This window comes from Trachemys scripta, chromosome 1, assembly GCF_013100865.1.
Source record: "Trachemys scripta elegans isolate TJP31775 chromosome 1, CAS_Tse_1.0, whole genome shotgun sequence".
NCBI lineage: Eukaryota > Metazoa > Chordata > Testudines > Emydidae > Trachemys > Trachemys scripta.
Genome location: NC_048298.1, coordinates 84,189,198 through 84,203,681, shown reverse-complemented (window position 1 = coordinate 84,203,681; position 14,484 = coordinate 84,189,198). Strand labels below are relative to the sequence as shown.

Genomic DNA, 14,484 nt, shown 5'->3' with positions numbered 1-14,484 from the left:
GCCCCAATGTTCCTGAGGGTCAGAAGCCCCCAGCTCTTCCCCTCCCCAGACTCCAGACCCGCCCCACACACCCTGCGGCTGCAGCCCCAACCCTCCCATGGCTGAAGCCGTGAGTCCCGAGGTAATACAGTATTTGCTTTTTTTTTGGTTGTTGTTGTTGTTTTTTTGTCTCCACTGTAGCCTGATTGATGACTTCTTGTTTCACAGGGTATCTGGTTGACCGGTAAGTCCATAACCCTGGTGTTCGTATCTTTGAGGTTCTGCTGTATAGAGATATGTGCAAAGAAGGGGCTGGTAATCAAAATTCATGCCTCCTTTTCACGATTTTTAAGCTTTGTTATTTTGGATAAAGGCTTCCCCCTATATTTTGGATAGGGATTTATCCTTTCTGTGGGCCTGGGCTTTTCCCCTATTGAAGTAAATTGCCAAACTCCCATAAACTTCAGTGAGTGCAGATTGGGGCCTCTACGTATGAGAATGGGACTGAAGGTTATGTAAAGCCTAGTTCATGCTGACTGCCACTACAAACCCAGTACAATGAGCCTGTACCAAGTCCTTAAAGCAGCACACAAACAAGGAAAGATAATACTGAGAATGAAAGAAAATAGTTAAAGTCACAGATTTAAAGACACAACAGGTAAACCGTGCTAAATCTCCACTACTTTAAATTTTCAAATAGCAGTTTTATTTGATCCTAGAAGCCCCTCTCCCTTTTTTCCTCAGTATACGTTGATTGACATAACTCAGAAAAGAACTTGATTTTTTCTGCAGTTCCATCTCAAAGTTATTTTAATCTAACAAGACTCCAAGCCCAATATTTTCAAGAGAATCCACTAATTTCAGGAGCCCAGGAGTTCAGGGGAAGTCTTTTGCCTGATTTTCTTAGGTGCTAAGGATCCATCCACCTCCTCCAGTTGAAATCAATGGGAGCTGCAGGTACTCAGCAGCTGTAAAAAATCAGGCTCAAGTCAGGTGCCCAAAATGAGGCAGCCAAAATTAGTGGAGACTTTTGAAGATTTGAGCCTTACTTTGTTCTTGATTTGAGACCAACAGACCATCTGTATTACAGAAATCTTGTAAGGTTTTTCTTTTTTCAAACTGCCAGGCTAGTATCCTTCCAAGTCTCCCTCCCCCAGCCCCTCTCTCTCACTCACACATGTATGTGTATGTAATCTTGTTTTGGATCAGGTAAGATTGCCTTCAACTTAATTAGCATATAACAAATTAAATTCCTGCTTTAGTGTTAATAAAGGATTGGTAGCATTATCATCTTTCAGCGCTGAACTGAACCCATTCAAAACTCATTCACTTTATTTTTTTCATTTATTTCCTGTGAACCTGTGCCCATTAGTTTGCAAAAGAAAATACAATTGGAATTGTAATACTGTAGAGGCTTTAAAATAATCCCATAACAGAGGGAGAAAAAGGGCAATGCTAGACAAAATGAAATTTTAACACATTTGTATATAAAAATATATTTGTGCATGTATGAAGGTGAGAGGCAATATGGTCTAGTGCAGCGGTTCTCAACCAGGGGGGCTGCAGTCCCCAGGAGGGTTGCGAGCTGATTTCAGTGGGTCCATGAGCCCCAGTGACCCACAGGACAGAAACCCCAAGCCCTTGGGCAGAGTTGCCCCCCTATAAACTGCAGTGCCTTAACCAGAGTGGGGCAGGCCCATAGACAGTTCCACACGCACCCCCTCACCTCCTCCTTCCCCGATCGCTCCTAGGCCCCACCCTCTGGCCAGGTCAGAGGCAGAAAGCTGGAACTGGGCAGTGCGGGGCAGCTTCTGCTCTGGCTGGTACCATGGAGCAGGCAGCTGTGGTGCTTCCCCGTCTCCTCCTCATGCTGCTGGTGCCTGGCGCTGCAGCTGTTCCTCAAATCCCAGCCTCCTTTGACTGCTTGCCGGCAAAGCCCTTGGGGAGCAGCGACCACTCCTGGCACACAACTGCTAGCTACCCCTTCCCTGCACCCAGAGCTACCCCACCCCCCTGCACACAGCCCCTAGCCAACCCCTGCCTGCACCCTGAGTGGTTTTCAAAAATTTTGAGCTGAGCCCCCACTTTGAGTTATAATTTTTGGTTGCCCTTCCCCTCAACCTAGCCTGCAGAGGTTAGTCAGGGGGTGGAGGTGGCTCTCCCTCCTGGGGCCCTGCCATGTGGAGTGAGCCCAAACCCTGTCCCCCCAAATATAGAAGTCAAACTACGACTGTGATTGAGCCTCTCCACCTGGCGCAGAGCCCTCTCATTTTCTCTCCCCCCTACCCACCATCAGTGGGCCCTGGAGTTTTTATAGCATGTTTGGGGTGGGGTGGGGAGGCTCAGAAAGAAAAAGATTGAGAACCCCTGGTCTAGTGGATGGGGCACTGGACTTAGGACTCAAGAAACCTTTGTGTAGGGATTAATGACCAGTGGATCTAACTGCCCTACCTCCACATTTCTTTACTCCAAGCCACACTGCACAGAAAGGTGCGGGGAGCCTCACACAGAGATGGATTCCATGGCACATGAGTAGAGATGGATGCCCTGCATATACTCTGCACTCCTCCTCCCCAAACAGAAAAACTCTGCCTGTTGTGCTGTACCTGAAGCCACATAGGATGGGGCAGGATGTGCGCAGAATGAACCTAATAGAACTGAGACACATTTGGCCTCTTGAGGTAGCATGATGCTAGATTTTTATAATGCCTTTCCACTTGTGAATTGAAAAACTGAAATCTCATTTTCAATGTGATTCTGTGATTCATTATTCAAGGAGTCTAAATACAAACCCTGAATAAACATCCCTTCCACACACTTAAAGCCAATGTTCTAAGCACACACACTTCAGTGGATGACAGTGACCCAAAGGGGGCACAGGGAATAAAATAAAGTTTCGAACGTGTTAGAGTCAATTCTAAGGAGCAAAATTTTGCATTGCAACATTATTTTAAAATAAAGTAGCTTCAAAGACTCTAAAACACCTAGAACATTTTGTCCTTGAATAGATATAGAGGATATTCCTTCTGAAACTGGTTAAGTGTGCATCTTTCAAAGCAGTCTCTTGGAGTATAAAGCTTCAGTTTTTTAGATCACAACTGAGGTATGTGTGTATTGGCAGGGACAATGGAACACACTTTTATACATCTTCTCAACTATACATACCTAGATATACATAGCAATCAAGGTGCAACTCAAATCATTTGGAGGTTTTCCATTAATTTCTGTGGGAGCAAGATTTGGTCCATTGTGACATACCTGGTAACTTTTTGGTGAATTCCACAAGAACCTGAACATGACTGGTAGCCATTTCTGTTAAGATGAGAAAATTTTCTTCAGCACTGAATTCCTCTTGTAACTAAGTATTAAAAATTAAAAAAAAAAAAAACAATGGTTAATAATAGCTGACACTTAGGACTTCTATCATTCTTTTTGTAAGAATATCTCAAAGCACTACACAATTAATCCTCACAACATCTCTGTAATATAATAGGTAATAAAAGTAAACAGAAGTTTGGGGTTTTAGGATTTCAGGTGGATTGTGGCAGCTGCTTGCCACTACAAAGCAATGTTGCACAGTAGTTTAGATTAAGAAGTGAGGAAAGACACTGTATTCAGTTGCAACTGCACTGGGAATTTAGAAAGGCAGAATATCATCTCCAGATTGGAATTTGGCCAGGTCACCAGGGTTAACAGTCCTACACTTATGAAAAGAGCATGAAATCTTTACTGACGCCAAGTAGTCAGAACTTTGCTTTTTACATGTCATGTGTGTAACAGCACCTCCTGCAGTACTACACTGGAATATTAGTTCATATGGATTCAAGGGGAAGGGTGCCAACTACTCAACTAACATTACTGCCTGCAGCACCCAGGATATTCCTTGGAGGTCACCTGTCTAAGTATTTATTTGGTCCAACCCTATGTGCTTGTAAGATCTGATGGAATTGCAGCAAATGGTAGCATAGTTTCAGGCCAACTACTACATTAATTCACTACAACGATGGGAAAAGAAACATACCATTACAAAAAATTGCTCCAGCAGTGCAAAGGGACAGTATAGCTGATTTAACTAGACAACTGAAGTGGTTGTAACAGCCAAATGACATAGAACTGGCATAGCCAGCTCTCCACATATGCCACATATCTCCTCCCATATAGTGGAAAGTCAAGAGGATTGAGCCCTGAGGAGAGCTGGTCAACATTTTTTGTTCAAAACTCTTTTGCTGCTGTTGTTTTGTTTTGCTTATTGACTTTTTAATTTAATTTTTTTTTTTTTTTTTTTTTTACAAAAAAACAAAACTGAAGTTTTTTAGTTTTCAAACTTGGAAACCAAAATGTTTTCTCCCATTTTCCCCTCCCCTTTCCCCCTTTATCTTTTTTTCCCTTTTTCCTGCTCTTTTTATTTTTCATTTTGCCACTGAAAAAGAGAGGTGGTGAAAGAAAGGGAGAGAAAGAAAGGGGGGAGAAATCCTAAAAGCAAAAACTGAAAAAAAGAAGTTTTTGATTTGATATTTTTGTTGAAAAGTCAGAATTTTTTTGTGATATATACTATTAGATTGTAAACTCTTCTTTTAGACTGTAAGCTCTTTGGGGGCAAGGACTGTATTTACTATATGTCTGTACAGTGTCAACGTGATTGAGGGCTCTAGGTGCTACTTCCATATGAATGTTAACTTATGTTCACAGCATACACCCAGAAACATTAGATAAAAAAACCCATAAATATCCTTGCTGGAAGGTTGCTTTATTTCTTAGAATTCAAAATGTTTACAAACAAAAACAGAGAGGAAACAGGCTGCTCCCTAAAACAGATCGACACAACTCACCCCACCTTGCTTTAAGCTGCTCCCAGATGTTACAGAGCCAGTAGACTGCAAACGGGACCAGAAAACCCTCCCACTCTTAAAGTGATAGCTTGCAGTTCAAAAACAGTCCTCACTATACCACATTAACTAATGTTAATAATAATAATATAGCCCTGTAGTCTCTTCATACAACCCAAATGACAACTTACAAAAAAGTAATTAATTTGTGTACTTACAAGTTTTTTTGATACCTCTTGAGGAATTCTTTGTTTACTATACGAATCCATGATGTAATGAAGAAGGTTCTGCTGTTCAGGGGTAAGTTCTACTTTCTCCTATACTGGCAGAAAAAAACCCATAAAGTTCAGTAACTGGAAGTGATCTAGCATCTCTTACTTCAGTAAGATTGTTTAGATCTACGTCTTGGATGTCAACAAGATGAGAAGTCTGTCTAGCCCCTTAGAGACTGCAGATATAAACAAAGGATCCATGATAGAGCGGTATAAATGTTTTACCAGCATGAGTTTGGAGTGGAAGTGTTACCAGGTTTGGTAATTAGTGAGTTATGTGAACATTAGCCATTAGTGAGTTATATGGACATCCCAAAACCTCAATACCACACCCTCATATATTCTATACATGACACTTATGTTACAGAAAAACTATTTAATAGATGTTTTAGTGAGTTTCAAAAAACGTTTGGACTATTTTTATATCTCATGTATCATAATTATTTTGTGTCCCCAACTGGGTAAGGCTCAAAAGAAGCACTAAAAGCCTCTAAAATGACTTAATATTGCTTTTCTATACCTAAGAATATCATGATTTTAAGGTCTAATATCTCCGCACATTCCAGGTCTAGAAGCAAATACTAGGTCCATTTGGAATGTCAGAAATCTTGCTTTTCCTTTGCTCCTATTTCTAGTCCTGAAGGCAGCAAGGTATCCGAAATTAAATCCGTCACTGATGCAGGTGAGAACTGAATATTGCCATCATGGCCTTTGGGCAGCTGTGCATTTTTTGGAGGGTAGTGTTGGAGGAGTTGGGGAGAAAGAGCAACTTTTCCTTCTGTCAGACTGATTTTTTTATGGCAACTGTTCGCAGGTACTCAGAGATTTGGCATATTAATAATAGTCCTGAGGGAGATGGATTCATGAAGAGTGCAGGTGAGGTGGTCAAAGGTGCACGATAATTTGTAAAACCTTAATTATTCAATTCACTCATCCCATGCAGAGATTAGATCTGTAAATATGTATCGTAAAAATATCCAGGGATAATTTGCATAGCCATGTGATAAATCTTACTTAATGTGTATTCTGCAGTTTATCACATGGATATTTCTACGACATATATCTAATCTCTGTGTGGAATGTGAATGCTAATGTGTGCATATGCACACACATGCATAATTAACGTGTTAGGGTCAAGACCTACCCCTAGAATCTATACGAGAAGTTATCGTTTCACATGTTATTGATGTAGACTAATGCCTTAGATCCTCAAATAATGTTATCTCATTAATTATAGGTAAACACTACAAATACTGAAGGCAATGTGTCTGGTTACATAAGGCGATTCTCTAAATTACTTCAGTGTAACCATAGTATACTGTGTTAGTTGCATGTAGCTCAAACATCCTAATTATTGTACAAACTATTTACATAAATTTTATTACCCTATATATTTTAGTTGTAGATGTCACTTGCTTCAGGTCCGCTCCCTCGTTATCTTCGTTGGCTGTCTGATCAGGTGGCTGTTTCACATTTTTTCTTAGACGTTTTGACTTGCATTGTATTTCTGTTAACAAACCTGCAGCATTGCAAATAATACGTTCATAGGATTCGCACACCAAAAGACATTTTAGGTTAATTCACACATACCAGTGTGGAACCAAGTAAGTACATGAGCATGCCCACATATTGCCCTTTAACACCAATAAACTACTTACCCATGCATGACATTCTCTGAAGTCAGCATTCTCCTTAGATACAAGTACTTAGGCCACACAGATACATAGATGACAGGCGATAGATGTTATGATAAGCATCTTTGGGCCAAGTCAACTTCTACTAGTGCAACCTAAGGTGCAGCCTCCCTTGCAGAACATCCACTTAGAAGGGGCACAGGCATCTGCAGTGCCACTCTGCTGACAGATCTAATGTAGCTGGTACAAACCAAAAGTGAATCATGCTGGCCAGGGAGAGGATATGGCTGAAGTGTCTGGGAGATGTGCTGATCCAGTTCATTATCTGGTCAACTGCCACAATTTGTACCTCCCTGCACTAGCAGGTTGAATCAAGCCCAGGGTTCATTATTGATTAGAGTCTATCGTGTCCTTAAATTAAATATTTGTCACTTTATGTATTTATCCTTATAGACTGTAAACAACTTGGGGCAGAGACTATCTTTAGGTGTATTATGCACAGCAACCAGCACATCGACTTTGCTGAACAATTACTAAATAATAACAATTAACAGAACCAACCCTCAAAAGAAAACCAGCAAACTGACCAACAGGCAAGCAGGTATGTATGGATCTAAGAATATAATCATCACAGAACTTCAATTTAGAGTTTCTTTCAAGGAGTCTGCCTGGCTCTCCAATCTTGAAAATGCAGAACAGGAAAAGAGACTCATTCAGAAAATATATGATGGTGGGGAAAGATATCATGTAAACACTGAATTCAGTTGTGAATGTTTTTAATTTCCTGTTTAAGCACTATATAAAATAACCTACCCGCACCACGGAGAGAAGAGGAAATTTACATGATTAAAATAAGACTTACATATAGTACCTCGAAATAGGAAAATATCAGTGATAGGAATGTTGCAGATAATAATTGGCATCAAGGTATGTGATTGTACTGACTCATTTTTACAACATCTTAGCTTTATTTTTCTAAAGCATAGATGTAAAGCAAGCTTGCTAAAACCACTGGGCCAGATCCTCAGTTGATGTAAACTGGTGCAGTCAGTGGAGCTACACTGATTTATACCAGATGAGGATCTGTCCTATTTCTTTTCTGGGGAAAATTCAGTTTGCTTTGTGTCTTGTACACTAAAGGCCTGATTCTGCCATCCTTACTTATCCTGAGTAGTACTTTGGGGGTGAAATTCTAGCCCCCCTGAAGTTAGTTGCAAACCTCTTATTGACTTCAATGCAGCCAGCATTTTACTCTAATTCCACAAATGGCTCCATTTCAGTGAGACTAGGAGTGCTACTCAGCCGGAATAAGAGTGGCAGATTCTAGTCTTTAATTAGAAACTCTAAAGAAGTTTCACGCTAAAGAACTGCAACTATAAGTACAAAAAGATATTTGACGCTGATGGTTAAATAATTTCATCGTGTCTGTGGTTTATGTACAAAGGAGATGGAAATGTTTAGTGAGTAGGGCCATAAATGTTTATAAGACTTTACCTCCCTTTTTTGCTATAGCAAAATTCTTCAGTGTTTATAATTGCAACGCTTTAGTATGAGTAAATGAAACAAAGTTCAAGGTAACCTTTTATTTCAAAGGAACTTCTTTAACTTAAGACGATGTATAAATAGAAGCTTTAGGCTTTACCACCCTGTCAAGCCCTGATCTAAAACCAACCATATACAGTACAGCCTTCCTTTGAAACTTGTTAAATGGTGACTTGCAAAATGTCCTCACTGAAGTGCTTTAGAACATGCTTATGTTTAAGTTATGAGTAACATGAGATACCCAGTAACAAAGTAAGTGTTTCCATTGCAGAGAAAGATTCAAATGGCAGCACCTATTGTCAGTCTTTGTTTCACATATGCCAATTTGAGAAAATGATCAGCCGGTTTAAAAGTTTCATGTGTCCTCAATCAGTATTATTTACACTAACCTATTTTTTTCTGTGATCTGTTGTTTTTCTGCTGCTATGAGTCACTCAGAGTATCCTGAACTCTTGAATTTGTGGAACAATGAATCTGAGTCTAACTCCATGGGTTTTTATTTTCCTATGACACTTACTGACTCATTGAGTGCTATCATCACTTTGGTGGCATTTGTTTGTGTATTTATGTATTGTACAAGAATATGTCATATCTCAGGATCTTTGTAGTCTGTTCAATTTACAGAATGAAAGATTAATTATATTATATTTGCATGCATTCCAAATATTGATGGAGGTTATTGTTTCTCACAAAGCCAACAGTTAATATAGCACCTCATGATCAGATTAAAAAAGAGAAGTATATTAAAAACTCAGAGTAGATTAATTTCCTGTATGAACCTAAATTGGTTTGACACTATAATGTGCTAAAATGATTGGAGCCATCAATAAATAGAATAAACTGCAGTCCTATTCACTGAAGGCAGCATATGCAGATGTGTACACTATATTTCTAGGAGTGAGCCTTCAAATATGGATTGACTATTACTGTTATAGTTAAAGTTCTACCAGAAATTCAATTTCAACTCCTCATTTTGGGGTGTAGTGCAGTCACAGATGTTTAAAGTACATTGGCCTGGAACTCGGTAATGTATATAAGATGTCAGCCTGAATTCCGTCTTTTGTTTTAATACACCTCTACCTCGATATAACGCTGTCCTCGGGAGCCAAAAAATCTTACCACGTTATAGGTGAAACCGCGTTATATCGAACTTGCTTTGATCCACTGGTGTGCACAGCCCCGCCCCCCAGAGCACTGCTTTACCACGTTATATCCGAATTTGTGTTACATTGGGTCGCGTTATATTGGGGTAGAGGTGTATAAAACATTATTTAAATCTATAAGCCAAATTCTCTGGAGGTGATCCTACCTATAACTCTATACCTCCATTAGAAGAAGTAATTAGATTATTTAAAAAAAGGGCTCTCCCTTACCAGGCCAGCCCAGATTTCCAGAGGAGGACTGCAGCACATAGCAACTTCCAGCCAATGGCAGTCCTCCTTTTTTAGGAGATCTGCTATTGGTTGATTGTCAGCACTTCATACAAGCATTGAATTGGCTGGCAAGGGCTGGCAGGCAGTCCATAAAAAGGTGGTTGTGGGTAGGGGTAGGTCGGTTCCTTTTCTGCCCTGCATAGCACTGAAAATTCCCTACTTCTTTATATTCCTCCCCTTCTCCAACTGATGCCTTCCACCACCTCCATCCTTTTTCCATAGCCACTGGAGTGGCTTTTCCTCGCACTTGGGCAGCCCCTTTGGCTCTTGCCTTTCGCTGTGTCAGCCCACTCTGGCAGGGAAAGTCCTTTCTTCACCATTAGATCATCACGCACTTCACGCTCTGGTGTCCCTGTCATTAACCAAATCTCATCATTCATGGGTATGTCATGTCTATTCAATAAGATTTGTTGAGCACAGACTGCAGTGCCTGTAATGGTACAGTTCATGCCTTCAGAGTTGCTAGACTATATCTTTTGAGGGTTTTACCCATCTTTGTATATGTATGGAGGCTTCAGCATATCAGACACAGCCCAGTTAGACAAATGTAAGATTTAATATATTTTCAAAGTACTTTGATTGCTTGATGCAAATACCTGTATACATACATTCAGCCAACATCCCCATTTGTTTGCATTTCCGCAGGCGGCACTCCTGGCACTTTCTTCTCATGTACATGTCCATCTCACAATTGCCTCCATTTTTACACTTGTATACAGCATTTTTAGTGATACTTCTTCTGAAGAAGCCTGTGCAAACAACAGTGAGATGTGTAAGAAGGTACTGCAAACAGGGGAACAGATTAGCTTGAAAAGAGACTGCGTAACTGTTTCACCCTCTGAATGCAACACATTCTGCAACTATTCCAGTTTCTTTTGGTACCACTTGGACCTGCTGATGGCTGCATTATTGCTATTTTAAAAAGTTACTTGCACCTAAGTGGTCCATGCAATATCATTTAGAACCAGATATTATATAATGTGGGTCTATACACTAGACATTGGCCTGAACTAAAATCCCACATCCAAATATCTGGGATCCTTGAGAAGGTTCAGATCCAAATTTGGAACCCATCACTGTGGTTCAAATACCAGGATTATACACAATACTGTACAGTACTATGATAATAGCCAATGAACAACTATGAGGCTGCAATTCACTTGAAGGACTCTGAGGACAGGACAATCCATGAGAGTGCAGGCAGCAAACCCATTTGAGTGAATTCCCATTATCTCAATTACCAAGAATTAGAGTACTTGTACACACATGTAAGTAGGGTCACACAGACTACCTGCCCATCCAGAATGAAACAGCAAACTATTTTTATTTTTATCCTCCGTATTAAAGTGGAGGATTCCTCCCTCATTTGCAATAACCCCCTGCCTCCTTCATTAAACTCTGCCCATCTGGCACATTGAGGCCCTGATTCAGCAAGGTACTTAAGCACTTTTCTAACTTTAACCACACAAGTAGTCCCACTGAAGTCAAGTTTCGTGGAATTTAGTTTCCCTGGATTCACTCCAGGTTTATATTGGGGTAAAGAACTGCAAACAAAAATTAGCCCAAAGAAAATCATGGATCCACAGACCCCTTTCTCATTCAGTACAAAGCTCTTATTCACTGTCCAACCTGTACTCAGACTGCGTTACTGGAAAAGACAGTATGCATTCATGTAGTGAAATTCTATGCAATAAAAGATTAGCCTAATACCACTTACTAGGGGGGCAAAGATAAAGTTGCACAGGCAGCCTTTGCTTTAACATTTCCTGAACTTGTAGTGCTTCACTTTGCAAGCATAGTATTTTTCTAATGCTGTGTTTTATATGGGATGATTTAGCAGCATTCAAAGAGGGAGTGAACTCTGTCAGGCATGGGAAATAATCTCAACTCTTCCATCAGTTTGGTGGCAGAATTTTAAAAAGGGACTCCTGGAAGCCCCTGAGGGCACATGGCTGATTTGTTGTATAGGCTAACCCTAACTCAGCCCTGGTAGTATTCTGCCTGACACTTCCATTCACTAAAGGTGGGACTGAGCAAAAACACAGGATCCAGTCACCCACAGTCAACTCTGGGGGAAGTTCAGATCTGGCTGTCTTCTTGGTTTTCTCTCTGGAAAGCATTGAATTAGGACACATATGGCTCAATATACCCCTGAATTTTTGAGAAATTCACTGTGGATCCAAATTACAATGGGCTCAGGCCCAACTTTAATTTAAATAATCCATCCCAGCCCTAAAATTTTGTTACAAAAAATAATAAAATTCTATTTAGCAATAATAAACCTGGCACTTCTTTGAGTCCTGTCTCCCGTACTGTGTGTTTTGAATAGTTTTTTTTTTCCATTCAAATGTACTTGATTGACACTAACCTCTTTTGAAATGCAGATTATTTGGAACTTTCAGTCAGACCCAGACATTATTTTTGTTTGCCATTCACATGGAGTTTAACACATTTCCATATACTGGTCAGGGAAGGAAGAAAAGGTCTAGGTTTAAGCTGTAGATTTTCAATGCCAGTTAAATGGCAGTTGCATTTGTTTCAGATCATGTTCCAATTTTATTTTAAACAATTTATTTAAAGGCTGCAATTCATGAAGAAAATCATTTATTATAGTTATATTCAAAAGTATGCAAATATGTTTATGACCATTATAAATCAGATTGCTGTTATTGTGGCTAGCATAAACAAGATCTAGGCAACACTTTATTAGTTGTTATTTGTATGTAAAGAATTACAAAAGCTTTAGCAAATGCATCTTATTGACAACATGTAGTGATGCCAAATCAGTGAGATTTATAAACAAACAAAACTTAGAACTGTGAATGTTTCCTACTGAAAAACAATTTTAAAAATCCAAAATGTTTTTCTGCTCTGGCAAAGCATAATTTTCAATCTTACTCTCATTTTTATTATGGAGTGACATTCTTTCTCTCTAGATAGTCTTCTCCCTAGTAATGTCAATTAGTTCTCCACTACAAGCCCAATTTTTGACACATATTCCTTAATAATAACAACTACAGAGTTAAATCAAACCTACTGAAATGTCATGTGTGTGATCTTGTGCTAAGGGAGAATTTTTTGGGACAATGTGAGGCAAATCAGACAAGATATTTGGGGAGACAATGTGTGAGGGGGTTAAAAATAAGGTGTCTTTTACATTTTCAAATTGCCTAACCTTATCTGATCTTGCAAAATCTCAACAACTAGCTTCATTTAGAAACTACAAATATGTTTTGTTCAACAGTGATTAGGGTTAGTTATGGGTAGAACTCCTTTTTTCAGGCCCCAGTCCTGAAAGTTGTTCTTCACAGGCAGATCGTCACAGACTTTAATTGGGCTTTATACAGAAACATTATGAACAATTTGCGAGACTGGGGCTTCAGTGTATATGTTGCTTTTCCCAGCCTGTCCCCTGTTGAAGTGTTTGGTTTTGCATCAGGTAGAGGACATCTGGTGCATGAAAATAAAAACACGCATGTTTGTGGTCAATCTCTCTCCTACAAAATGAATTTGAAATGAAATGAACTAGTTCTATAATATCCAAATAGTGAATTGTATGTTACATATACTGTACAAGACATTAAAGAACAGAGGAGTTGCCTCTTCAACTAAAAGGACACAGTTTGATTCTAGCTCTTCCTTTTATGAAAAGTGCACTACAAAGGAATCCACCAAAAGGGTGTATATACTATACCAGCACAGCTCCACGGAGTTTAGAACCATGAGAGTTGAACAATGCTGAGTCACGTCATGAGGAGAATGCTTGCTGAGAACTGGTGTTGAGACACAATGAGCTAAACTCTACCTTGGTGTAACTCCATTGACTTCACTATTTCCTAATCAAGTCATCTAAATGCTACCCAACGAACAAGCAATGCATGCCTACTTTGAACTGTCAGACTACTGACACTTCAAAGAATACTGCTGAGTTCCATCACCACACAAACTGCCCTGACTTTCTAGAGAGAATCAGAAGCTGAATGTGGAATGGCTTTAACAGGAAATATCTGTGGTTTGACATGACATACATCAAGGATTATCAGGAATAGTTTGGAGGTAATAAAAATCAATTATGCCATTTTGTAGGGGACAGAGTACATAATCCACCCTTCTGTCAGTGTAAATGATTTTGTGACTTCAGTAAATGAGTATGATCGTAGGGTGACCAGATAGTAAGTGTGAAAAATCAGGACAGAGGGTGTGGGGTAATAGGAGCCTATATAAGAAAAAGCCCCAAATATCGGGACTGTCCCTATAAAATCGGGACATCTGGTCACCCTAGTATGATGCTATAGTGTGCCCCACTCAATTCATGTGACTTGTATACCACTCCTTTCCAGAGGGGTCTCTAGATTCCAGTTAGGGACCATATGTGCTCTAAGGCTTCTTCACAGGGTATGTCTACACTGCAATTAGACAGCTGCAGCTGCCCTTGCCAGCTGACTGGGGCTTGTGGGGCTCAGGCTAAGGGACTGCTTGATTGCAGTGTAGACATTCAAGCTCAGGATACAGCCTGAGCTTTGGGACCCTCTCACCTCGCAGGATCCTAGAGCCTGGGCTCCAGCCCAAACCTAAATGTCTATATTGCAATTAAACAGTCCCTTAGCCCAAGCCCAAGACAGCTGGAACAGGCCAGCTGCAGATTTTTAATTGCAGTGTAGACATACCTATAGAAGGTTTTATAATGCCTAACCAGGATAGGGGATACAATGGAATAGACTGTAGAAAATATTGTAATATATAATGCCACAAACATTGTAATAACACTTGTAAATTGTCTCATTATTTATGGACCATT

General features: G+C 39.9%; 1 protein-coding gene across 5 annotated transcripts in view; it reads right to left on the bottom strand.

Annotated features, from left to right (window-relative positions):
- The window catches only part of NR1H4 (nuclear receptor subfamily 1 group H member 4), a 71,841-nt gene that overhangs the window by 23,202 nt on the left and 34,155 nt on the right, over positions 1-14,484 (bottom strand). For 4 of the 5 annotated variants that reach the window (XR_004646131.1, XM_034773654.1, XM_034773662.1 and 1 more), the window contains exons 4-7: positions 10,283-10,435; positions 6,463-6,596; positions 5,024-5,122; positions 3,238-3,337 (exon numbers count right to left, since the gene is read on the bottom strand). Coding sequence is in view for 4 of the 5 variants with exons in the window: in XM_034773654.1 (XP_034629545.1) it covers positions 3,238-3,337; positions 5,024-5,122; positions 6,463-6,596; positions 10,283-10,435 (486 nt within the window). In the remaining variant the exon portion in view is untranslated. The remainder of the gene's footprint in view (positions 1-3,237; positions 3,338-5,023; positions 5,123-6,462; positions 6,597-10,282; positions 10,436-14,484) is intronic. The other variant, XM_034773646.1, reaches the window with a different exon arrangement.